Below are 27,124 nucleotides of genomic sequence, written 5' to 3' on the forward strand. Positions count from 1 at the left end.
GAGAGTTTGGGACTTTGGATTAGGCATGTGCCCAACAGCTGATATAGTGAACATAAATATAGTATCAATGCATATACAAAGGTAAGAGTAAATAAAGGACAATATATATTTAATTATCCATCGACAGTTAAGCCAATGTTGAAACATGTTAAAACAAATCAGTGTCAGTAATTACAGCAATATTACAATAGACAATAATGAATACAAATCAAAACCAATACATAATATATGATGAAAAACCAGAGGGATTACAGCACAATATTGCTCTACACGTTTTGTAAAACATCACTTCTTCAGGCGCAATCCAACTATCCACAAAGAAAATATGTATACATCAAGAACAGTCCATTAGGATAGTAATATCAGTCCAGATTAGAATGATGTCAGAACTTGATTATAACTCACAAGGTGGCTTCTATGTCAAACACGGCACCGACAGGCAGGGCTCTCCCCATGGGTCCACATGGTCCATAGGCCATAGCTTGGAGACCCCCGAGTTACCCAATATAGTGGGTAAAAAAGGTCTTAAACACGTCACCATTTTTTTAGGTAAATATATTTCTAAAGGTGCTATTGACATGAAATTGTCACCACATGCTGGTAACAAGCCATGCAATCCATGCATACAAAGAAACCAAAACAAATACGTTCATAAATTAAGTTATATGTAATAAAATGGAATGACACTCTGAAAAAAGTATTGAAGAAACAAAACATGAAGAAAAGGAGAGCCCTGCCTGTCGGCAAAAAGGCATGGAAAGCCAAGACACCAGCTGAAATCTATCAGTAATTATAAAGCAATCCTGTCCCTTGTCAGTGCAAATGAATATCAGCTGGTTCAGTCTCAACTGATGGTCTATAAAAAGGTGTCTCATTACCAAGGTGTCACAAAAGAAACATCTCATCATGGGTAAAAACAAAGAGCTCACTGAAGACCTTTGAAATCTTATTGTTGCAAAACATACTGATGGAATTGGTTACAGAAGGATTTCTAAACGTATGAATGTTCCAGTGAGCACTGTTGGGGTCTTAATCCAGAAGCAGAAAGAGCATCATTTCATCATAAACCGGCCATATCCAGGTTCTCCTTGCAAGAATTCTGACAGAGGAGTGAAAATAATTATCTGAAGAGTTGTCCAAGAGCCAAGGACCACTTGTGGAGAGCTTCAGAAAGACCTGGAATTAGCAGGTACAATTGTTTCAAAGAAAACAAGAAATAATGCACTCAACCACCATGGCCTGTATGCACACTCACCACACAAGACGCCATTGCTGAAGAAAAAGCATGTTGAAGCTTGTGTAAAGTTTGCTGCACAACATTTAGACATGCCTGTGATATACTGGGAGAATAAAGTCTGGTCAGATGAGACCAAAATTGAACTCTTTGGATGCCATAATACACACCATGTTTGGAGGTCACATGGCACTGCACATCACCCCAAAAAACACCCCCATACCAACAGTAAAGTTTGGAGGTGGGAACATCATGGTTTAAGGCTGTTTTTCAGCGTACAGTACTGGCAAACTTCATGTCATTGAAGGAAGCATGAATGGAAAAATGTACCAAGACATTCTTGATAAATGACTGCTGCCATCTACCAGGATGATGAAGATGAAACAAGGGTGGACATTTCAGCAAGACAATGATCCCAAACACAAAGCCAAGGAAACTCTCAATTGGTTTCAAATAAAGTTGCTAGAACGGCCCAGCCAATTACCTGACTTGAACCCAATAGACAATCCATGGAAAGACCTAAAGATCAGAGTTCATAAAAGAGGCCCACTGAACCTTCAAGATTTGAAAACTGTTTGTATAGAAGAATGGGCCAAAAATCACACCTGAGCAATGCATGCGCCTGGTTTCTCCATACAGGAGATGTCTGGAAGCTGTCATTACCAACAAAGGAAGTATTAAATACATTTTAGTTAGCGTGTTTAATACTTTTCCTTGTGTCATTCCATTTTTTTTTACACATAACCTAATTTCTGAACTATATTGTTTTGGTTTCTTTGTATGTATGGGTTGCTACTAACATGTGGTGAACATTTCATGTCAATATCACCTTTAGAAATATATTTACCTAGAAAAATAGTGATATGTTCCATAATTATTTTGCCCGCTGTAAGTATAAACTTTACTCTTTCATTGATGATTATAATGTGATAACACCACTAACACTAAAGAGAAAAAAAAAACGAAGCCAGTATACAGGTCACCAAAGTAAAGAATGTATGTAAAATATTGTATATCTTGATAGATTTGGCAGTGCTGTAGAGTGCTTTGTAGCTCCTTTGATGCCTGTCCGATAATCTAAACAAAGATTGCGTAAGTAGACAATAGAGATGCCATCCTATACAATAACATTGCGTGTGATCCTACCCAGCAAAGGGCCAAACAGCTGCTTTATTTGTATTTAGTCTGAATGCCATTGGTCTAGCTTGGCTTGTAAGCTATAGTCCAGCCAGGCTGTGTTTTTTCCTCTGGCTGCTGTAGCCACCCAGCTTTTCCTGTCATGAAATAAGAGATCTAAGTAGAGAAAGAAGAGCGGGAGTTTGAACTATCACAAGGAAATGAATAAAAATAGCAAGAAAGTGATTGATGGTGGTTGTGGGTAGTGCTCCCAGTGGGCATTTTACAGTCGGAAGAAACCAAAATACAATTCAAGCAGCAAGGGGGAAGTGAGCTGTATATGGGGCAATGAGAAACATGTCTCCCAAGAGCGGCTTTCATTGTTTTTAGCGTGCCAAGCAGCATTTGTTTACAGATGCCAAGTTTAAAGACCTCGCTGGGAATTCTGGGAAAGCAGGATACTCCAGTGTCATCACTTTGGGTCTTTTGTTTTTGTGATCTTTCCTGGTTCAAAGAAAAGCATTATGAGATAACTGCTCTGATTAGTCTTCTCATAGAACCTCTGTTATATAATAGTTATTTTTGCCTTTCAGTAGAGAATTCCAAGTATTTGAAAAGTATTAAAAGTCTGAAACAAAAGCATAAAAATGGCAGTAACAGGTAGTTTACACTTACAGATACAATTAATGTAACAGCTGTAATAATAATAAAAAAAAACAAGCATTCTACATTTATTATTAATACTATAGCAGCATGGCCTGCAAGATATAGAGTTAAAATAAAAGTCCAATTAAAAAAATTGCTCAGAAGTATTAAAATAAAAAAAAAGAAGCTTTCGCTTTGATGCAGACCTACTCTTTGCTGAAAGTTCTCTTTGTCATTAGAGAGTGTGGCTTTTCCTGTGGTCCCAGACTTTCATGGGCACATACTTGGGGGGGGGGGGGGGGGGCATCATCTAGCAGCCTAGGCTTACAGTACTATTGCACTGAACTGTAACCATACATTATTACCCGGGTAAAAACTGTTCACCACCGCCACAAGAGAAGAAGGACTCACAATGTCAATGGACCAGGCAGGATTAAAGGCATGTGTAGCACCCTGATGTTTAGACAGGGTTGCTCCTAAATTTACCTGCGAGGGATAGTTGCCTTGGCCAATTAAAAGGGGATCAATTGATTTCACCCTAAGTCTGGAATTGCTGCACCTCTCTCTTCTGTCGCTGGGTGGCCGGGTACCTGGTGACATTGGATAAGGCAAGGGCAATGCATGGACAGATTAGGAGTATATGGGGTGTCTCAGCCAATGGGCAGGGGTTTTCTTGGTCCCTTGGCCTGCTGGGAGAACCTATATATTTTGGTGGAGTCAGGTGATCAGGGTTCTGTGTCACCTGGACGGCTGTCTGGGTGGTTGTGTGTTGTGCTGCCTGGGCTGCTAGGCCAGAGTTTGGACCTATCCTGGGCACATCTGGCTGCTAGGCTGTCTGAGGCCCTATCCAGAAGCAAGAGAGCAGTGTAGGGTTGGGATTGCGGCTTGCAGTCCAACCAGGAGGAACAGTTCTGCTGGCCAGGGAACCTGTCGTGGTCTGAGGTAGAGGGGAAGTTGTCGCCACTAAGGGACCATCCACCTTGTTACCAGGGACCACAGTGAGTAGCTGAAGCAGGCACCGGAGCAATATTCTCACCAACCGGGGACAGTGAAGAATTGGCAAACTTCAGCAGGTGCCAAGCCAGGAACCCAGCCTTTGAGGTGATGCTTGATGAGTATCTGGAGTGCCAAGCCAGGGACCCAGCAGGGAAGCACAGGTGATGCTTGAGGAAGAAGATTTGAAAAGCTCAAGGGATTCAGTGGCAGTGAATCAGCAAGTCTAGTGAGAGAGACTGGGAGCTCAGTGGCCTGAGAGTCTACAAGAAGTGATTGTATTAAAGTAAAGGAGTTCATTACATTTTGTGTTAGGAACTGTTCTAAGACTTAATTGGGAGAGATGTAGGTGTGGTGTTGTTCATATAAGATCTGTGCCGTGCAATGTGATTTAGAATAAACTTGGATGTACTATAAGGATTGGAGTGATCTAAGGTGACTGATGCTAACAATTGACATCATAAATAGAGAATAAATGATATGCAAAGCTAGAAATGATTAGCAAACATCTGAAGTGATGAGTGTTTGTTTTTCTGGTGTGCTGCAACTTTTAAATAAAACCTTAAAGTGATAGGTGCTTTAAAAACATATGTGTTACAACCCCTCCATTAAATATATAGCAATCAAAATTGTGCAGTACATATATGTAGTTGCAGTCTTTCAGACAGTTTACTAGAAAATTTGTTGCAAAAAAATAATAAACAAAATATATTAAATATATATTCCCAAATAAAGTGACTGGTGCTCTTCAAAAAAGTGACCTTTCATGTTCTCTTTCGCCTATAGTGCTGATGCTCTTTATGGTGCCCCTTTTGGAATTGCACTCACCAAATTTCCTCACCCCACACAAGGGTATTGCACGTTCACAGTATATGCCACTGTGCAGCACTCTATGGATCATCTGTGTATTTAATTGTGATACAATCCTCTGTGTTTCTCATATATGGAAGAAGAAAGTGCCCATAGCATAATACCACTTTAAAAAATGTTATTGTATCAAAAAAAAAAAAAAACAGCCCTCTGTAGGTTAATAATTTTCATTTCCATTAAACAATGTGGCATCCTTTTGTTCCTAACCCGTTACCCAGTCCATATAAGTATAAGTATCCAGCATGATATTTTTCCCCATTGAGATCTTATGTGCTTTCAAAGTGTTCCTTTAATTTTTTTGAGCAGTGTATATGCTGCGGGATGAAGTGTTTATAAAGAGTGAAGATCGCTGGAAACTATTGCTAGGATTATATTGAATTGTAGGACATTTTGATTAACAACTAAACTGAATTTACATATTACGGATATTGCATGCCTTTTTCTATATACTGTATGTATTATAGTTTAGGCAATATGATAAAATACATCCAACATCCCATAATTAAGTGTTATTTACTTGGACAGTAAAGAACTCTGATTTGAAGAGAAGTCTAGGGATCTCTCCAGTAGCTGTTTTAGAATGAACCCATCACACTTTAAAGCGATCTTCAAATGAGCGTTCTTCGTAGCCTAAGCATTTCTATCTCCTGAAAGTCTGAATCCCTTATAAAGAGGCTCCCATAAAGGCATATTTGTTTTTTTTACATAGACTTTACCATTGGTCTCGCACTTTGTTCTATACAGTAGAGTGGAAGTAGAGTTGGACTGGCAGGATCACCAGGTATTTCACACAAAGGAAGAAATACAAAGAGAGCTAGATACTTTTTAACACAAGTACATGGTACAACAGGCACATATCAGGAATATGAAATGTTGGGGTAATATATTCTTTAACTGTCCACAGTAATGAGCCCAACAATTGCACAAGTAAACAGCATCACAGAACAAAGTATAAATACTATATATTGCCCACAAGGTGCATGCATTCCATATAAGGACCACAGATCATAAGCCAACTTATAATATTCCTATTTTTACTTTCTGAAAGAAACACTTGAAGAAGAAATCTGCGTTTGTTAAAGTCAAGTGATCTTGTGCCTAGATACTATAATTAGAAATGTAATGAATTTTCTCGTAAAAGTAGGATTTCCTAGGTTACTTCCTAAGTCAGTACATTTCAGCTAAAACCTGCAGAGAAACAATTAGTAATGACAGCAGCTCAAAGACAAGAGCGCAAATATCGGTTTCTGCAGGACGCAGTTAGTTGAGGTCACAGACAAAACTGTCATTGATATGAGATAAGAGATGAAGTGATACCTTCCCCATATACATTCCTACTAAAATCTGAATAGAAAATCTGCTAGTAGTATTTAAAGTGTAACTAAATGCAATAATATAGTACAGCTTACCAGTCCTTAGATGTAGTGACTGCCTTAGTTACTTTTTAAGCTAAGTACATTTTCTGTAAGTTCATAAATACTTAATAATCCTGACAGAAATTTAGTGTGTTAGTAACTTCCTGTGCATTGAACTGAAATCACGAACATTATTATTAGCTCTCACTAGTTCTCTTCTGTAAACAAGAATACCTCCCCTCTATGTTATAAAGATAAGGATATGAGGAGATATTTGTAGTTGAAATCCGTAGAGCAGTTAAAAGGTGACAGTGCTGCTCTTCCACAGATACGTAGGAATGAATTGGAGGAAAAGACCAACTCTAATATGAACCCACATCCCAAAATAGCAATACCAAAAGGAAATCGACCCCTAGGGATTTTGTGGGTAAACAGAGAATGTGTAACAAGAGTATTACAGAGTAAAAAATATCAAATTTTACTAATCATATACAAAATCCAAAAATATAAAAGTAGCATAAAAACAATGCCTATAACATACAGAGACCATGTATCACCTATAGCCACATTGGGTGGACAGTCTAGTGAATGACTCGTTCTACAGAGTATGAAACCATGGGAAGGTGAACCCAATGTGTTTTGAGGGGGAAAAAATGTCATCCTCTACTTCAGGGGATTAGCACTGTATCAAACTGATCATATAGGGAAATTTTATTTAAGCTAGGCAGAGAAGGTTCCACCGTTCCACCGCCGAAAGGCTAACAACATCCTTCAAGAGGAGAGTCCCAGGTGCTGGCTGATGCGAGGTAAGGCAGAAAAAAGCGAAGGGACCTGGAAGCCGCACACAGGTCTGATGATAAGTGCCTTTATTAGTAAAAAAGTTGGATCATGGAGGTATACAAAAACACTACAGCAGAAGTGTACAGGGATCAGCTGACGCGTTTCGCACTCACAGCGCATGCTTACTCATAGCTATGAGTAAGCACGCGCTGTGAGTGCGAAACGCGTCAGTGATCCCTGTACACTTCTGCTGTAGTGTTTTTGTATACCTCCATGATCCAACTCTTTTACTAATAAAGGCACTTATCATCAGACTGGAAATTTTATTTAACTGCTTCAGCCCCGGAAGATTTTACTCCCTTCCTGACCAAAGCATTTTTTGCAATTTGGCACTGCGTCACTTTGACTGACAATTGCGCGGTCGTGCGACGTTGCACCCAAAGAAAATTGACGTCCTTTTTTTCCCACAGTTTTTTATTGTTTGCGCTATAAACAAAAATAGCGACAATTTTGAAAAAACACAATATTTTTTTACTTTTTGCTATAATAAATATCCCCCAAAAATATATATAAAAAACAATTTTTTTCCTCAGTTTAGGCCGATATGTATTCTTCTACATATTTTTGGTAAAAAAAATTGCAATAAGCGTATATTGATTGGTTTGTGCAAAAGTCATAGCGTCTACAAAATAGGGGATAGTTTTATGGCATTTTTATTATTAATTTTTTTTTATTATTTATGGCGGCGACCTGCGATTTTTATTGGGACTGCGACATTATGGCAGACACATTGGACATTTTTGACACTATTTTAGGACCACTGTCATTTATACAGCGATCAGTGCTATAAAAATGAATTGATTATTGTGTAAATGACACTGGCAGTGAAACGAGTTAACCACTAGGGGGGCGATGAAGGGGTTAAGTGTGTCCTAGAGAGTGATTCTAACTGTGGGGGGATGGGCTTCAAGTCACATGATAGCTATCACTGCTCTCGATGACATAGAGCAGTGATCTCTGTCATGACACAAGCCAGAACGGGGAAATGTCTTGTTTACTTCCCCATTCTGAGGATCCGTGACACGATCACCAGGAGACTGGCAGACATCGAGTCCGCCCGTCCAGCGGGCCGGTCACGCTGCATGCGGCGGCGCGCGCGCCTGCTATCCCCATCTCTTAAAGGGGATGTACAGGTACAGCCATTTGCCCACCACTGACATTGTGCCGACGTATATCGGCGTGCGGCGGTCGGCAACTGGTTAAACATCCTGTATCTTTATACAATGGCATACAGGTGCGTCTCATAAAATTAGAATATTATTAAAAAGTTAATTTAATTCAGTAATTTAATTCAAAAAGTGAAACTCACATTTTTATATAGATGCGTTACACAGAGTGATATATTTCAAGCCTTTCTTTCTTTTAATTTTGATGATTGTGGCTTACAGCTAGGGAAAACCCAAAATTCAGTATCTCAGTAAGACCAATAAAAAAAGGATTATTAATACAGAAATGTTGACTTATTGAAAAGTATATCTATGTATAGTATAGTATGCACTGAATACTTGGTCAGGGCTCCTTTTGCATGAATTACTGCGGCGTGGCATGGAGGCGATGAGCCTGTGGCACTGCTGAGGTGTTATGGAAAGCCAAGTTGCTTTGATAGCGGCCTTCAGCTCGTCTGCATTGTTGGCTCTGGTGTCTCTCATCTTCTAGATTCTCTATGGGGTTTAGGTCAGGCGAGTATGGTGGCCAAACAGGCACAGTGATACCATGATCATTAAACCAGATATTGGTACTTTTGACAGTGTGGGCAGGTACCAAGTCCTGCTGGAAAATGAAATCAGCATCTCCATAAAGCTCAGCAGAGGGAAGCGTAAAGTGTTCTAGAATTTTTGGTAGAGGGCTGCGCGTACTTTGGACTTGATAAAACACAGTGGACCAACAGCAGATGACTTTGCTCCCCAAATCATCATGGACTATGGAAAATGTTGCATTTCATTTGGTAATCAACGTTCCCAAGTCTGGGGGGAGAGTGGAGAGGTAGAGAATCCAAGTTGCATGAAGTCCAGTGTGAAGTTTCCACAGTCAGTGATGATTTTGGGAGCCATGTCATCTGCTGGTGTTGGTCCACTGTGTTTTATCAAGTCCAAAATCAGCACAGCCCTCTATCATGAAATTCTAGAGAACTTAATGCTTCCCTCTGCTGACCAGTTTTATGGAGATGCGGATTTCATTTTCCAGCAGGACTTAGCACCTGCCCACACTGCCAAAAGTACCAATACCTGGTTTAATGATCATTGTATCACTGTGCTTGACTGGCCAGCAAACTCGCCTGACCTAAACCCCATAGAGAATCTGTGGGTTATTGTCAAGAGGAAGATGAGAGACACCAGACCCAACAATGGAGATGAGCTGAAGACCACTATCCATAACACCTCAGCAGTGCCATAGGCTCATCGCCTCCATGCCATGTTGCATTGATGCAGTAGTTCATGAAAAAGGAGCTCCGGCCAAGTATTGAGTGCATACTATACTGTACATGAATATACTTTTCAGTAAGCCAACATTTCTCTATTAATAATCCTTTTTTTATTGTTGTTATGTAATATTCTAATCTTCTGAGATACTGATTTTTGAGTTTTCACTAGCTGTAAGCCATAAGAAATGCTTGAAATATATCACTCCGTGTGTAAATCATCTATATAAAAAATATGAGTTTCACTTTTTGAATTGAATTACTGAAATAAATAAACTTTTTGATGATATTCTAATTTGATGAGATGCACCTGTATGCCATTGTATAAAGATACAGGATGTTTAGCCAGTTGCCGACTGCCGCACGCCGATATACGGAGACACAATGACAGAGGTGGGCAAATGGCCGTACCTGTACGTCCCCTTTAAGAGCCAGGGATAGCAGGCACGCACGTGCCGCCGCGTGCAGCGCGACCGTGTCCACTGGACCGGCGGACTCTATGTATGTATGTGTGTCCAGCCAGTCATCATATAGGGCAGAGGATGAGCCTCAAATCGGACTACGCCACATTCACAGAGGGTGAAGAGCCCTAAATCAAAACTCTCTCATATCCATATATCCAGCCAGCACAAGACGATGCATGGACCTCCTGCAACCAAAAACTTGTAAAGCAAGTGATCCAGCCAGCAGATCAGAAAGTCAATTTTGTGTGGAAAAAAGACCAGCCAAACTGACATTCACATCATAAGCAGAGTCATCAAAATGGCTGATGTGCCATGCAGCATACACTCCTTTTACAAGATCAGATTATAGATTAGAGTAAAAGAAAATGTACTATTTTTAAAAAAAGTGACACCAGCAGAGGTTAGCTGCTTTGGCCATCAAAAGTTGTGTGACTACAGGCCCCAGTGGCCCCGATTGTACCTTATTTATAATTAATCAGGGCTTTTTTTCTGCCGGAACTTGCTGGAACACAGTTCCGCCACCTCAGGCAGCCCTCTTCCCTGCAGTCTGTCACATAAAACAGAAGCCGGTAGAGGAAGCTTTCTATACCATTCACTTCCTCCACCAGCTTAAAGTGCTCCACAGGTGCCCGCAACTATCGGCATTAATGGGGGATTTCAGAGGCAGCTATCCTCACCTGCTGTCTGTCAGATCAGTGTAGCACGGAGCCGAGTAAAGCTCTCTAAAACTCCTCCTCAGTTCTGTGCTACACTGATCTGACAGGAGGAGCTGCATGGAGAAGACTGCACAGTAAGCTGAGGGTAAAAAAACCCTGATTTGACTGAACGTAAGTCTGCTGCACGGCTCTAATACCAATGAAGGTGAGATAGCTGTGGAGGGAAAGGGAGAGGAAGGGGGCTGGTTGTGCAGAGAGAGTAGAGACTGAAGTTGTGGGATGTTCTGCAAAGGTCAGAGCTTGGGGGGTTAAATTGGGGGTTAAATTGTGCAAAGTGAGAGTTGTGAGCAGGGGAAATGTGTACAGGGTCAGGAGTGCTGGGGGGGCTTGGGGTGCAGAGGTGGAAGATGGGGGTTGTAGAGGGTTAGAGCTGTAGATGGGGGCACAGAAGTGAAATGTGGAGGGGGGATAGGCTGTGGATGGGAGTGCAGAGGTGATTGTGGACTGGGGGTGTAAGCCATAGATGGGGGGTGTGCAGAGGTTACATATTGACAGAGGTTAAAAGTGAAATTTTGGATGGGGGAGGGGGCTGTGCATGGTAATGTGAATTGCGAAATGTGGGGGCGGAGGGGTGAGCTGGCTGTAGATGGAGGGAGAGTGATTGGTGGAGAGGGGGGGTGGGTGAGCTGTGAGGGGGGAGGGGGAGGTGAACTGGGGAGAGGGTGTGCTGTGAGGGGGGAGGGGAACTTTGGAGAGGGGGGAGAGGGTGAGCTGTGAGGGGGGAGGTGAATTGTGGAGAGGGGTGAGAGGGTAAGCTGTGAGGGGGAGGGGGTGAACTGTGGAGAGGGGGGAGAGGGTGAGCTTTGAAGGGGGAGGTGAATTGTGGAGAGGGGTGAGAGGGTGAGCTGTGAGGGGGGAGGGGGGTGAACTGTGGAGAGGGGGGAATAGGATGAGCTGTGAGGGGGGAGGTGAACTGTGGAGAGGGGGGAGAGGGTGAGCTGTGAGGGGGGAGGTGAACTGTGGAGAGGGGGGAGAGGGTGAGCTGTGAGAGGGGAGGTGTACTGTGGAGAGGGGGGAGAGGGTGAGCTGTGAGGGGGGAGGTGAACTTTGGAGAGGGGGAGAGGGTAAGCTGTGAGGGGGAGGGGGTGAACTGTGGAGAGGGGGGAGAGGGTGAACTGTGAGGGGGGAGGTGAACTGTGGAGAGGGGGGAGAGGGTGAGCTGTGAGGGGGGAGGGGGGGTGAACTGTGGAGAGGGGGATAGGATGAGCTGTGAGGGGGGAGGTGAACTGTGGAGAGGGCAGAGAGGGTGAGCTGTGAGGGGGGAGGTGAACTGTGGAGAGGGGGGAGAGGATGAGCTGTGGGGGGGGGGGGTAGGTGAACTGTGAACAAGATAAGAGAAGGTAACCTGTGGGTGGAGGGAGGGGGTGAGCTGTAGAGAGAGGGGGAGAGGGTGAGCTGTGGGGGGGAGGTGAACTGTGGAGAGGGGGGAGAGGGTGAGCTGTGGGGGGGGGGTAGGTGAACTGTGAACAAGATAAGAGAAGGTAACCTGTGGTGGAGGGAGGGGGTGAGCTGTAGAGAGAGGGGGAGAGGTGAGCTGTGGGGGGAGGTGAACTGTGGAGAGGGGGGAGAGGGTGAGCTGTGAGGGGGAGGTGAACTGTGGAGAGGGGGGAGAGGGTGAGATGTGGGGGGGTGAACTGTGAACAAGAGAAGAGAAGGTAACCTGTGGGTGGAGGGAGGGGGTGAGCTGTAGAGAGAGGGGGAGAGGGTGAGCTGTGGGGGGGTAGGTGAACTGTGAACAAGATAAGAGAAGGTAACCTGTGGGTGGAGGGAGGGGTGAGCTGTAGAGAGAGGGGGAGAGGGTGAGCTGTGGGGGGAGGTGAACTGTGGAGAGGGGGGAGAGGGTGAGCTGTGAGGGGGAGGTGAACTGTGGAGAGGGGGAGAGGGTGAGCTGTGGGGGGGAGGTGAACTGTGAACAAGAGAAGAGAAGGTAACCTGTGGGTGGAGGGAGGGGGTGAGCTGTAGAGAGAGGGGGAGAGGGTGAGCTGTGGGGGGGGGACTGTGGAAAGGAGGGAGAGTGCGAGCTGTGGGGGGGACTGTGAAAGGAGGGAGAGGGTGAGCTGTGGGGGGAGGTGAACTGTGAGAGGGTGAGCTGTGGGGGGAGGTGAACTGTGGAGAGGGTGAGCTGTGGGGGAGGTGAACTGTGGAGAGGGTGAGCTGTGGGGGGAGGTGAACTGTGGAGAGGGTGAGCTGTGGGGAGGTGAACTGTGGAGGGGGTGAGCTGTGGGGGGAGGTGAACTGTGGAGAGGGTGAGCTGTGGGGAGGTGAACTGCAGAGAGGGTGGGCTTTGGGGGGGAGGGAGGTGAACTGTGAACGAGAGAAGAGAAGGTAACCTGTGGGTGGAGGGAGGAGGGAGTGAGCTGTGGAGAGGGGGGTGAGCTGTGGGCAGGAGGGGGTGAACTGAGAAGAGAAGGTAACCTGTGCATGGAGGGGAAGGTAACCTGTGTGTGTGTGTTGAGGGGTGGGGGGTGGGGAGGTGAGCTGGGGACAGGAGGAAGAAGTAAAGATCACTTTACTTCTCTTTCCCAAGGAATGGTGGTATTGGGAGTGGGAATAGGGGTGGGGTTGAGGGGTGGGGTCCTGCACCTATTCTCTAAGAAAAAAGCCCTGTAATTAATAACAGATTCTTAATGATGTCTGTCCTCACTTACAGACATACATGACATTAGTCATAAAGTAAGTGAGATTTTTAACCAAGCCCTTCAGATCCATATCATTCATCAAACAATAAAATATTTTTTATATCCTTCTGTGATACAGGTTGATGCCTTTAAAATGAGGATAAAACACCATTCTATAAAAACTGAAACATACCACAGTCAGGATGAGGAATACAGATTGACATCTTTGGGTTCATGCTGTACCACTGACTGAGGAATTCTATGCCAAGCATAAAAGCGCCTGTGCTTCCTGGGGTTTGTATCCCACCAGCCTGGAGTTAAAAACAGAACAGAGAATACAAATAATTTTAGAAACACGGGGAACGCTTTGGATCAACTACTGTACAGTAAAAATGACAATACGTATAAGGCTAATCCTTATTCAATATGATGCTAATCCGGAAGATGAAAAATATATTTTAAAAAATATGCTGTATATATGTATATACAAACTAATATAAAAACAGGATAAACAATACATTAACCTATAAATATGTTAGACCACCTATGTGTGTAAAAACATAGAAATGTACCAAGTAACAATTTCTTCATAAACATCCACACAGTGTCCAGGTGGGTGGGAGAAATAGCTTTGGAAGTTGACGGTGTCATGCTGTATAGAATCTTAACTTGTTCTATAATGCTCTGTTTTTTGGTCCTGTGTCCTGAGATCGTGGCAGCATTGTACTGTCAACAGAGTCCTAAGTGGAAAAAAAGAACTCCAGAAGGAATAATTCTAAAGCTAGAAGGAAGGTGCTTCATGGGTTGGATCTGAGAAAGAAACTAGGTGAAAGCCTGAAAGAGGATATGCTGGGAGACTTCTGTTTTTTCCATCTATTCATCTGTATGGGATCTTATGCTGTTTTAGCCCAAACTGGTTGTTTGGGCAACTGTAGCTGGTGAGTGTATGTCCATAAGGGTGGTGGGAGGCTGCACTCTACAACCTCAAGTCGTGGTGGTGTATAAATGGATATAAGAAGTATGATTAAATGTGTGTAAACCAAGGACTAAAGAATATGTGGACTGGGTTTACTGTGTGAATGTTTTTTTAGGTGGCCTAACATATTTTTAGGTTAATGTATTGTTCTTTCTGTTTTTATTTTATTTTGTACATACATACTGTACACACACACACACACATATATATATATATATATATATATATATATATATATATATATATATATTTTTTTTTTTTTATCTTATAGATTAGCGCAGTATTACATAAGGATTAGCCATATACTTATTATTGGTAAGGGTTTTCTTTTAGGGATGTACCGAAATTTTGGCCGCCAAAACATATAGACCGAAAATGGTGTTTTCGGCGCATTGCCGAAAGAAAAATCTTGACGATAATGGGGCTGAAAATGGGGACAGGCCTGTGCGGGCCCCTGACCCCTGGTGCCGCCCATTGAGGGGGCGTCTTCCTGGCTCGCTCCAGTCCTCCCTCCTCCTCTCCTCCCTCCCCACAGATCGGCATCTCCGTGTGTCACGGAGCTGATTTACCCGGGCGGCTGCAGTAACAATGTCCCGCCTCCTGTGACAGACGGCACACTGATCCAATGGCGGGACATTGAATCAGCGTGATGTGATTACAGGAGGCAGAACATTGTTACTGCAGCCGCCCGGGCAATTCAATTCACAGCTCCAGGACAGGACACACAGAGATGCCGCTCTGATCCGGGGATGGGTGACTCTGCATCCAGACACTGGCAAGCTGCATATGATGAGAACTGGCAAGCTGCATGAGGGGAACAGGCAGGCTGCATGAGGATATAGGCAGGCTGCATGAGGGGAATGGACAGGCTGCATGAGGGGAACTGGCAGGCTGCATGAAGGGAACTGACGGGCACTGGTGAGGCTGCATTGGTCTCTTGTATCATGTCTGCAGTCTGACCATCTCCTGTACCAAGTCTGCATTCTCTGACCGTCTCCTCTACTATGTCTGCAGTCTCTGACCATCTCCTGTTGTATGTCTGCAGTCTCTGACCATCTCCTGTTGTATGTCCGCAGTCTCTGACCATCTCCTGTGGTATGTCCGCAGTCACTGACCATCTCCTGTGGTATGTCCGCAATCAATGACCGTCTCCTGTTGTATGCCCGCAGTCTCTGACCATCTCCTGATGTATATCTGCAGTCTCTGACCATCTGCTGTAGCATGTCCGCAGTCTTTGACCATCTCCTGTTGTATGTCCTCAGTCTCTGACCATCTTCTGTAGCATGTCCGCAGTCTCTGACCATCTCCTGTTGTATGTCCGCAGTCTCTGACCATCTCCTGTGGTATGTCCGCAGTCTCTGACCATCTCCTGTGGTATGTCCGCAGTCTCTGACCATCTCCTGTGGTATGTCCGCAGTCTCTGACCATCTCCTGTGGTATGTCCGCAGTTTCTGACCATCTCCTGTGGTATGTCCGCAGTCTCTGACCAACTCCTGTTGTATGTTCGCAGTCTCTGACTGTCTCCTGTAGCATGTCCGCAGTCTCTGACCGTCTGCTGTAGCATGTCCGCAGTCTTTGACCATCTCCTGTTGTATGTCCTCAGTCTCTGACCGTCTCCTGTAGCATGTCCACAGTCTCTGACCATCTCCTGTTGTATGTCCGCAGTCTCTGACCATCTCCTGTGGTATGTCCGCAGTCTCTGACCAACTCTTGTTGTTTGTTAGCAGTTTCTGACTGTCTCCTGTAGCATGTCCGCAGTCTCTGACCATCTCCTGTAGCATGTCTGCAGTCTCTGACCATCTCCTGTAGCATGTCTGCAGTCTCTGACCATCTCCTGTAGCATGTCCGCAGTCTCTGACCATCTCCTGTAGCATGTCTGCAGTCTCTGACCATCTCCTGTAGCATGTCTGCAGTCTCTGACCATCTCCTGTAGCATGTCTGCAGTCTCTGACCATCTCCTGTAGCATGTCTGCAGTCTCCGACCATCTCCTGTAGCATGTCTGCAGTCTCTGACCATCTCCTGTATCAGATAGTTAGAGACTGGGGACATGATACAAGAGATGGTTGGTGACTGTGGACTGAATTTTCTTGAACTTTTCTTGCACCAAAGGTTCCAATAATGGCCAACAATAAATTCATATTAATTTAAATTGAAGATATTAATTAAAAAGTCGAATATAATACAAATTGTATATAAAAATATAAATATTTTTTAAAAACTGTTTATTTTCGGTATTGGTTTCGGTTTCGGCCTAGTGTATTTTTCATTTTTGGTATTGTTTTGGCACCAAAAAACCCATTCGGTGCACCCCTAGTTTCTTTTATTTATGGCAGCTTTCACTTATATTAATTTGGGTTTGATATTCAATATTCACTTTTATCATGGAGTGGGGTTTGACATATGGTATTATTTTTTTATATATTTTTCATCTTGTAGATTAGCGCAGTATTACATAAGGATTAGCTTTATACTTATTATTGGTGAAGGATTTCTTTTACTTATGGCAGCTTTCACTTATATTAATTTGGGTTCGATATTCAATATTCACTTTTATCATGGAGTGGGGTTTGACATATAGTAAAAAAAAGGTTTTACCCACAGGGTATCTGTCATTTTTTGAGTGCAAACTTAAAAATAATAAAAGGGTCTGGTTAATCTAAGAAAACCGTTCATGTAAGATGGCTAAATATTTTTTTATAAGATTTAATTTAATGACAAGCACATTGTTATCTTATATCATAGTATAAGAAGACTGGTTAAAGGACAACTTTATTTAAAGTGAAGTTTTTTCAAATCTTTCCCGCTGAGTGGCAGCCACCTACCAAAGTACATGACCTTAGCCCCATTTGTTGCAAAGACTTGCGCCATATACTCCTCTGGATGGCTGTGGGCCATCAAAAGTACAGACCAGCAATAGGAATGAATGGGTGAGCTGTAAGCACATGCCGAGGACTTCTTTCTGCAAAGACAGTAATGTAGCAGACAAGGCCAAACAGTAATGATTTCAGGAGCAGGGCTGAAGGTAAGTCCAAGGATTCTGGATTTTTTTCACAGGAAATGGCCTCAATTGCTTTTTGGATATTGCAATAATTTTGTACACCATTATGATCAAGATTGCACTGAGAGCTGTCACTTTGTCACATATAACACAGTTTAATATTCCTAAGGAAGCCATGAAGTTAATGGCAAAACATGTTGCGTGTTGGTTGTAGAAGTAATGAAATTAGTTAGGGGGTGACTTCAAAAGACATCTTGAAAGAGGAAATCTAGTAGAGGCAAGAAGAAAGATAGTAATTAAGATCAAAAGAGAGATGGAGATTGAGAGAAAAATCTTGGTAGGATAGAAAATAGAAATAATGTGTAAAGATCAGAAATAATGAAGAAACTGAACTTTAGAAAAATGATGAGGATGGTGTATAAGAAATATGAAAAAAGTTGAGATGGAATAAAGAAAATAACTCTACTATGAAAGATCTGAGATGTCCCTCCAAATTTTCATGGACGAAAATATACAGTCAGGTCCATAAATATTGGGACATTGACACAATTCTAATCTTTTTGTCTCTATACACCACCACAATGGATTTGAAATTAAACAAACAAGATGTCCTTTAACTGCAGACTTTCAGCTTTAATTTGAGGGTATTTACATCCAAATCAGGTGAATGGTGTAGGAATTACAACAGTTTGTATATGTGCCTCCCACTTTTTAAGGGACCAAAAGTAATGGGACAAAATAACAATCATCCATCAAACTTTCACTTTTTAATTCTTGGATGCAAATCCTTTGCAGTCAATTACAGCCTGAAGTATGGAACGCATAGACCTCACCAGACGCTGGGTTTCATCCCTGGTGATGCTCTGCCAGGCCTTTACTGCAACTGTCTTCAGTTCCTGCTTGTTCTTGGGGTGTTTTCCCTTCAGTTTTGTCTTAAGCAAATGAAATGCATGCTCAATCAGATTCAGACCAGGTGATTGACTTGGCCATTGCATAACATTCCACTTCTTTCCCTTAAAAAACTCTTTGGTTGCTTTTGTCAGCAGTCACATCATCAATAAATACAAAAGAACCAGTTCCATTGGCAGCCATACATGCCCACGCCATGACACTACCACCATACTTCACTGATGAGGTGGTATGCTTTGGATCATGAGCAGTTCCTTTCCTTCTCCATACTCTTCTCTTCCCATCACTCTGGTACAAGTTGATCTTGGTCTCATCTGTCCATAGGATGTTGTTGCAGAACTGTTAAGGCTTTTTTAGATGTTGTTTGGCAAACTCTAATCTGACATTCCTGTTTTTGAGGCTCACCAATGGTTTACATCTTGTGGTGAACCCTCTGTATTCACTCTGGTGAAGTCTTCTCTTGATTGTTGACTTTGACACACATACACCTACCTCCTGGAGAGTGTTCTTGATTTGGCCAACTGTTGTCAAGGGTGTTTTCTTCACCAGGGAAAGAATTCTTCGTCATCCACCACAGTTGTTTTCCGTGGTCTTCCGGGTCTTTTGGTGTTGCTGAGCTCACCGGTGCGTGCTTTCTTTTTAGGGCTGTTCCAAACAGTTGATTTGGCCACACCTAATGTTTTTGCTATCTCTCTGATTTGGTTTGTTTTGTTTTTTTCAGCCTAATGATGGCTTGCTTCACTGATAGTGACAGCTCTTTGGATCTCATATTGAGAGTTGACAGCAACAGATTCCAAATGCAAATAGCACACTTGAAATGAACTCTGGACCTTTTATCGGCTCCTTGTAAATGGGATAATGAGGGAATAACACACACTTGGCCATGGAACAGCTGAGCAGCCAATTGTCCCATTACTTTTGGTCCCTTAAAAAGTGGGAGACACATATACAAACTGTTGTAATTCCTACACCGTTCACTTGATTTGGATGTAAATACCCTCTAATTAAAGCTGAAAGTCTGCAGTTAAAGCACATCTTTTAGTTACATTTCAAATCCATTGTGGTGGTGTATAGAGCCAAAAAGAGTAGAATTGTGTCGATGTCCCAATATTTATGGACCTGACTGTATGTAAAAAAAAAAAAAGTAGCATTAATTTATTGTAAATTTAATAAAGATTACATTTTAGCGACTCTAATGAGGCTGACATACAACCAGTAATGTACTGAATATTATATCCTTAATCTGGAATTTAATAAAACCCCAAGTACAGAGTAAAATAGTTGGTGAAAAATAATCCAGAGATAGTAATAGATAGCAGAATAAGTAAGTTCTAGCTCAGTAACGATCTTTGGTACACAACTTCAACACTGAAATGTACCTGAAAAAAAGATCTGATATTTTGTTTCCTGTTGAAAAGCTACCACTTACCCTATTTTCCAGGATAGCCTTGTTGTTCTTTCCCAAAGCCAGTTCCGTCACTCCTCTGAGAAATTCTTGATTTCCACCTACTGGCAAATCTTCATAATTTCTTGTCGGATCATTGAGTATCTGCAAATATACCTTCTTCACTGGCAAAGGAACCCATGGCAGACCATCATCAGACAAAAACACTATGGAACAAAAAGGAACACCTAACATTTTCATTCTGTGCATAAGAGTCTAGCACAGGTAAAGTTATTGTAAACATTCAAAAAACTAAATATGGAAAAAGATTGTGAAACCAGTTTAATGCAACTGAAACTCTATAACCATAGACTGGTAATACCAATGATTGCATATGCAGTGCAGCTGATCTGAAAATCCAGAATGTCACTCCTTTTGATTGCTCCAGAATAAAATATGAATTTGGGGTCAATTCACTAATGTTTACCGCATGCAATAACACAGTTGCATGTCTCATTTGCATAAATTATTGCATGCGGTTAAAAAAAACCTCAATTGACAAATAATAACAAAAACGATTATGCAGTATTTACCCCCTCCTCCGGAACCATACCAGGCCACATGCCTTGGCCCAAAGCACCTTGTACCCATGTTGATGGGGACAAGGGTCTCTTCCCCATAACCCTGGGCTGTGGTTGTGGGGGTCTGTGGGCTGGGGGGCTTATCACAATCTGAAAGCCCCCTTTAACAAGGGGGCCCCCAGATCCCAACCCCTCCCTATGTGAATGAGTATGGGGTACATAGTACCCCTACCCATTCACCAAAAAAAAAGTGTACCAGTGACTAAAGACAGTACAAGAGTTTTTAATAAGTCCTTTATTAAAGAAAATAAAAGAACAATGTCCCCCGATGTAGATCCATCACCGCCGGACCCGAAAAAAGAAAAAAAAAAGTTTTGCTCGCAATCAACGCTCCCGCAGTCTGTCTGCCCTGCCATGTGACATTTCTTAAAAAGCTAAGATGCAGGGCCACCCGGCAACATCACTGGGTGGCCCGCACTGTGTGATGTCACCAGCCAGGAGTATGCTGGGGCGGTGGCGTTACATGGGGCGGGGCTAAGCAGTGACGTCACCGGCTGACTCCTCCCCTTAGCTATTTAAGAACTGTCAGATGGAGGAGCAGGCAACATCACTGGGTGGCCCCGCCCCATGTGACATCACCAGCCAGGAGCATGCTGGGGCGGTGGCATCGCATGGGGCAGGGCCAACCAGTGACATCACCGGCTGACCCCCCCCTTAGCTATTTAAGAACTGTCAGACAGAGGAGCAGACAGTCGGTAGGAACCTTCGTCTGGGCCGGTGAGTTTTTTCTCTTCTCTTTCAAGTCTGACAGTGGCAGCGGACGTCATGATTGACGTTGGATTTACTTTGGGGACATTCTTTTTTTTTAAATAAAGGAATTGTCAAAAGCTGTGTGTGTGTTTCTGTTTCTTTTTGACACTTTTTTTGCTGAATGAGTAGGGGTACAATGTACCCCATACTCATTCACATAGGGTGGGCAGAATCTGGGGGCCCCCTTGTTAAAGGGGGCTCCAGATTCTGTTAACCCCTTCATCTGCAGACCCCCACAACCACAGCCCAGGGTTGTGGGGAAGAGGCCCCTGTCCCTATCAACATGGGGACAAGGTCCTTTGGGGTAGGGGGCAGTCCCCCACCCCACAGCCCCCCCTGTTGAGGGTATGCGGCCTGGTATGGTTCAGGAGGGGCGGGGGCGCTCATTTATCCCCTACCTTTCCTATAGTACGGCTATAGCCGTACTCGTGGATCCACTACCACAATGGAATGATATCCTCATCTTCCAGATTCCATGTAGTTGATAACCGGTTATAATACAGTCGCTTTATTTCAAATAGTATTTGATTTATGAATGTAGATTTTAATATAAATTTTCTATGTCTATAATAAAAATATATTTTTGTATAATTTGTCTGGTCGTGCCTTAAAAGTCCATGTCCTTCTTCTTTAAATCTTCTCATAATTAAATGGGACACGGCACTGTTTACCTCCATTGTATCCACAGTACCACTCTGTGTTGATACCATTACTATTTATTTATTGATCCAAACATTAGTCCTAACCTTTGGTTAGCACTTCTGCCTTGCAGCACTAGGGTCCTTCTAACCACGGCACTACCTGCCTGGAGTTTGCATGTTCTCCCTGTGCCTGCATGGGTTTCCTCCGGTTACTCCGGTTTCCTCCCACACTCCAAAGACATGCTAGTAGGTTAATTGGCTCCTGTCTAAATTGTGTATGTATGTGAGATTGATTGTAAGCTCCTTGAGCGCAGAGACTGATGTGAATGTACAATATTTAATATGTAAAGCGGTGTATAAATTGACAGCGCTATATAGGTACTTTTAATAAATAAATAAAAATGAATAAACCTTTTTGCCCCAGAAATATCTTCCTCCGGTCTCTGTCCTTGAGAAAAGCCTCTTCCTGTTGCTCATCTCTTAACTTAGATGCTTTTGGAACATCAATAAACACAGACAGACTTGTCATCTTTCTTCACTCTGCTTCTTCACTAAGCACCGGTTAGAAACCTGCTTCACTGCTGAAAAAAATATAATTTGTTACATAGGAAGGTTAGTTTGATAATTACTCTAAAATTGGGGTTTATGAGGCAGTTGATGTCTCTCCAAGTTACATACAATAGCTTCCAACTGTCCCTCATTTTGAGGGAAAGCCCATCTTTTGGAATTAAATTCCTCTGTCCCTCTCTCTTCCTCAGTTGTCCCTCTTTTTGGTCTGATGTAAGGATCTCAATATGAAAAAAATTTATTGTTTAACTGTCAAAAGTGTTTTACTGCACTAAATCCAACCTTTAAATATTATCTGTAATTTTGAGTCAAAATGATTTAATCCAACATGAAGGGAAAGTAGTGATAAAAAAATTGGTTTGAATCATCATTTTTATATGCATTATTCCTCGTGGTCCGTGTGCCAAGGGCTTGTCAGACAAACAAAGACACTCTAACTATGCATTACAATAAAGATGATGCTGTATAAGACCATACAAACAGAACAAAAGATTATAGCGCAAACAAAAATGTCATTAAAATCTTACAAGGCTATTTAAAGCACCTGAACATAATAAGCAAATATAGGGATTTGGTCACACCATATGGCCGCACAAGGGCTTGTCATTTGCATATATGCATTGTCCAATAATGCATTCCTCCTTCCCATCACATATAGTTGGGAGGTATGAAGTTGCAGGGAAAGAAAGTCAAAGCAGCCCATGCTGTGTTTTACATTTGAAAGCATAGCATTCATAAAAGACCTCTACAAAAGTACTTATGGTCAAGGGCAAGAAGCAGAACTTAAAGTGGAGCTCCACCCAAAAAGCGAAGCTCCGCTTGTCTGCCCCTGAATTTAGCCGGCAGTTTGGCCTTTGCTGCAGCCAGCCCTTTGAGAAAGTGCAGTGTAAATCGCACATGCGCAGTAGGAAACTGGCTGTGAAGCCTCAAGGCTTCACTGCCGGTTTCCCCTACCCAAGATGGCGGCACCAGCACCCGAGAGCCGATTCAAGAATTGGCTTGGGTGAGGACATCGCGGAATCCCTGGACAGATAAGTGCCCTAATAGTAAAAGTCTACAGCTACAGAAATTGTAGCTGTAGACTTTAAATTTTTTGGTGGGGAGCTGGAGCTCCTTTTTAACTGTATCAAAGCACCTCAAACCAAAACACTATTTAATTAATTTTTAATATACAAAGCAACTCACCCATCCATCCATGTCTCCAATGTTTCTTGTTGCTGAGAAATAACTTTGAACCCCCCCAGCATATAGCTGCAGCCATCTTGAGTAAGGTCAGATGAATCATGTAGCATTTACTTCCTGGAATCCTTCTGCCCTTAGCTCAGGCATGCAGACAGGAAGGTGTGCTTGGGTAAAGTCTTTCCTCCAGATGAAAGAAAAAATGTCCATAAGGACTTCTGGGATGTATGACATCACGTTGGCCTAGGCCAGAAACCAGGAAGCGACTGAATGCCTCTCCTTGCCCATCAGTGTTAATGTAATCTGAGGTGTGCATGTCTCAAACCATGCTTATGGCACCCACTCTGAAGTCACATGCATGCGCGTGGAACTTCTGTCATCATGGCCTGGCCATTCATGCAGCCAGAGAGAGCAAAACCCACAGAAAAACCAGGTAAAGGTGGAAGACCAGCTGGAAGGCTATGTTTGGCAGGTAAGTCTAGCATAATTTGCTAATATGCTGTGTATAGCAGCACATTATGGTACACCACCAAGGGCCCAATTTAATAAATAAAAAAAGCTGAGTTTAAAGTAGAACTTCACTCTTCCAATCAGTATTGATTATTTGTAATCCTCATACTGATAGCACCAATAAATACATAGTCAAGTATATCCTATTTGACCCCTTGATAACGTCTTATTGGACAAAATGGATCAGTGAGGAGACACTAGTGCTGACGTCAGGCCACTGTCCATCGGCAGTGGCACCCATTGTCATATGTTTTTATGATTTTTTTTGTTTTGTCTTTTATCCAATAAACACTACACTATGGAGATTTCATCTGGCTCCTGGTGAGCTTTATTTACCACAGCTACACCTAGATGCTGCGAGTTGCTGAAATGCCTTCCCCACAACAGATAGGGGATCTACACTTAGTGCATGTTTGCTGCTGTAAAGTCAGCCAGCTTTTCTGGTGAGTGTTCATTTCACAGGGGTGCAGTGGATGATTCTGGAGCATAGTACTGGATCACCTCTTCACTTTTCAAGATACCACCAATTTGTTTGGGCACATCTTTTCACTGAACTTTGTGCTTTTACCAATACGTTTATATTGCTGATCCTATCATAGGACTGTGCATTTAAATCTATATTTTTCATTACATTTATTTTTTAGTGTAGTTTTTTATTCAAGATTGGGCTTACATAAATAGATTTTTTTTCACTTTAGCATTTTTTGGGACTTTATTTTAAAGCGGAGTTCCAGTCATTTTTAAGTTTATTAAAAGACAGCAGCTACAAAGAGTGCAGCTGCTGAATTAAAATAAACAGACACTCACCTGTCCCACCATCCAGTGATGTGGCCGCCCGAAGACTCGCTGCTCTTCCTCTCCTTTGTGCAGTGCCAGCATTGCAAGTGTGGGCACCCGGCTGTGACAGCTTGCGGTTCCACAGCCAGGTGCGCACCTTCTCAGTGGTCGGGCAATCTTCTGGGACCTGTGACGTGTCCCAGAAGATTGCAGGGAGGGAGGGGGGAGAGGAGGAGTAACGTAGGCAGCAGAAGTGGGAGCTGAGTACCTGTCAAAACTAGGAACCCTCCCCCCCCCCCCCCAAAAAAAAAATTGACATGCCAAAATGTGGCATGTAAGGGGGCGTGGAGTGCTTAAAGTTTAAGTTCCACTTTTGTGTGAAACTCTGCTTTAATGTGCTGTTCATTTATAACACAGTATTCACATTTCATTGTCTTAATATCATATTTGGTTGTTGTATACTTTTTTTTTTTACATTTCTTCAGTTTCTTTCTGGTTTCCTGTCTAGGCAAATGATGTTGTACATCCTAAGAGTCTCCAGAAGGGGGGGGGGGAGAGGATGAGGGGTTTTCTCAGCTCAGCACGCTGAGGGCAGATGAATTCCAGGAAGTAAATGATACATGAATCATTTGCCCTTACTCAAGATGGCCACAGCCAAAAATGCTAGTGATTTTTTAACAAAATAAAGTATAGAGACATGGATGGATGGGCGAGTTTGCTTTGAATATTAAAAATGAATGAAAATTCTGTTTTTGGTTTATGGCGCTCAGATACAATGAAGATCTGTTTTAATACAGCTTTACAGAGATACAAGGGAAAATGTGCATGTATTGCAGAGATGTACTGAATATTTATGTTTTTAGTTCTGACATACACTCCCAGTCACAATGTATGGCTGTATAGTATTGTTTTTGTTAAGATTCTTCTTTCTATTCTAAAAAATAGTTTTAAAAAAATTGTATTTACATTTTTTTTTTGCAATAACCAAGTACAAAGCAGCTGCAAAAGCTGCAAACTCCATTATATAGCCTCCTCCTATGGAGTAAAAATTTGGGAAATTGATATTATATTCCGATATCATTTAGTGGCAACATGTAGTTAAAGAATACCAGCAATTTAAAAATAATGAATCAACAACAAAAACAAATTATTTAATTGAATAAAATACTACATTTAATTAAAAATTAAATTAAATTAAAAATTACAGAAAACAACAATTATTTTGTTTGCAAATGTTTTCCCCGCAGACAGTAAAAGAATTGGAAATCAGTGCGTTAGAGAGATCCAAAGAAAGATTTAGAATGGTGCCTACCTGCCAAAATCAGATTATTCATTCATGACGTCCATGATCAGAGAAGTTTCTAGAGCATTCCTAAAGCTTCTGTTTTCCTAGAGATGAGAGGTAACGCAGACATGTTTCTCATTTTTACACCCAGCACTATAATAATAGTAGGAGATCATTCCACAAGCTCACCTATCAGACAGGTTTACACGGTACTGGTCACGTGACTATTGTGTGCACATAGCCTGTGGGCACCTGTCAGTATCCTGGGCTTTGTATCTACAGAGTCTTATGTTCGGACAGAAAAAGTGTTTCCTTTTTCTTGGTTGTTGGCTGGCAACAGAATCTGAATGACTCTTGTTACCACGGCAGTCAGTCAACACAGCCGCAGCTACCCTGAGTCTTCCTTTTATTAAAGAGAACGAAGACTGGCTTATTAACCAGTTCCCCTCTACAGCAATCTTTTCATTTTTTGCAGACATTAAAATCTGCATATTTTTGGCTATAAACTTACATTATATATTTGATGTGAGCCAGTTCATACCATGAATTATACAGGAACTACAAATACTAGTACTACAAAAAACTTTAAATACAAAGGGTATTATGTGTATTTGATGTAATAAAATGGCAGAGACTCCCAGTGGTGGCTGGTGGTAATTTTTTTTTTGGGGGGGGGGGGGGGGGGGGCGGCAAACAGTGCCCCCAACACCCCTTCCTGGTCGTGTTGGTCGGTGTACTTAACCCATCCATGGCGGGCAATCACAGCCTCACCTGTGCCCATCATTGCAGCCTCACCTGTGCCCATCATTGCAGCCTCACCTGTGCAGAGGAAGAGAGAGGGCGGCTAGATCATCACAGGGGCAGAGAGAGGGGAGGAAGAGGATTGCCGGCCGGATCACAGAGCGGTGATTGCCCGCTGTAAAAGCTTACATTAGAATTGCCTCCGCTCGCCATCACACACAGCCCCGCCCCCTGACCTGGAACCTGCGAGAGACAGAACACATCCCAGTATTGGACCGGCATTCTGTCCATCATGGCCGCTGGGTCAGGAGGCAGGGCTGTGTGTGATGGCGAGCGGAGGCAATTCTAATGTAAGCTGTTACAGCAGGAAATCCCCGCTCTGTGATCCGACCGGCTCTCCTCTTCCTCCCCTCTCTCTTCCCCCGGGGCGATCGCCATTCAACCCTACCTGCCGGTGGTGCTCGCTCACCCCCCCCCCCCCGCTCCCAGGCAGCC

The 27,124-nt window shown here is 42.9% G+C and overlaps 1 protein-coding gene across 2 annotated transcripts in view; it reads right to left on the reverse strand.

Annotated features, from left to right (window-relative positions):
- The window catches only part of LOC141133104 (aspartate aminotransferase, cytoplasmic-like), a 60,118-nt gene extending 33,833 nt beyond the window's left edge, over window positions 1-26,285 (reverse strand). The window contains exons 1-5 of one of the 2 annotated variants that reach the window (XM_073622249.1): window positions 26,078-26,285; window positions 25,916-25,992; window positions 21,982-22,151; window positions 19,584-19,765; window positions 13,464-13,581 (exon numbers count right to left, since the gene is read on the reverse strand). In XM_073622249.1, coding sequence (XP_073478350.1) covers window positions 13,464-13,581; window positions 19,584-19,765; window positions 21,982-22,099 — 418 coding nt within the window. In that variant the 5' untranslated portion in view covers window positions 22,100-22,151; window positions 25,916-25,992; window positions 26,078-26,285. Of the gene's footprint in view, window positions 1-13,463; window positions 13,582-19,583; window positions 19,766-21,981; window positions 22,152-25,915 lie in introns of both variants that reach the window. The other variant, XM_073622248.1, reaches the window with a different exon arrangement.
- Between the last annotated feature and the right edge of the window lie 839 nt (window positions 26,286-27,124).

Source organism: Aquarana catesbeiana, linkage group LG03 (assembly GCF_042186555.1).
Source record: "Aquarana catesbeiana isolate 2022-GZ linkage group LG03, ASM4218655v1, whole genome shotgun sequence".
NCBI classification, from domain to species: Eukaryota; Metazoa; Chordata; class Amphibia; order Anura; family Ranidae; genus Aquarana; species Aquarana catesbeiana.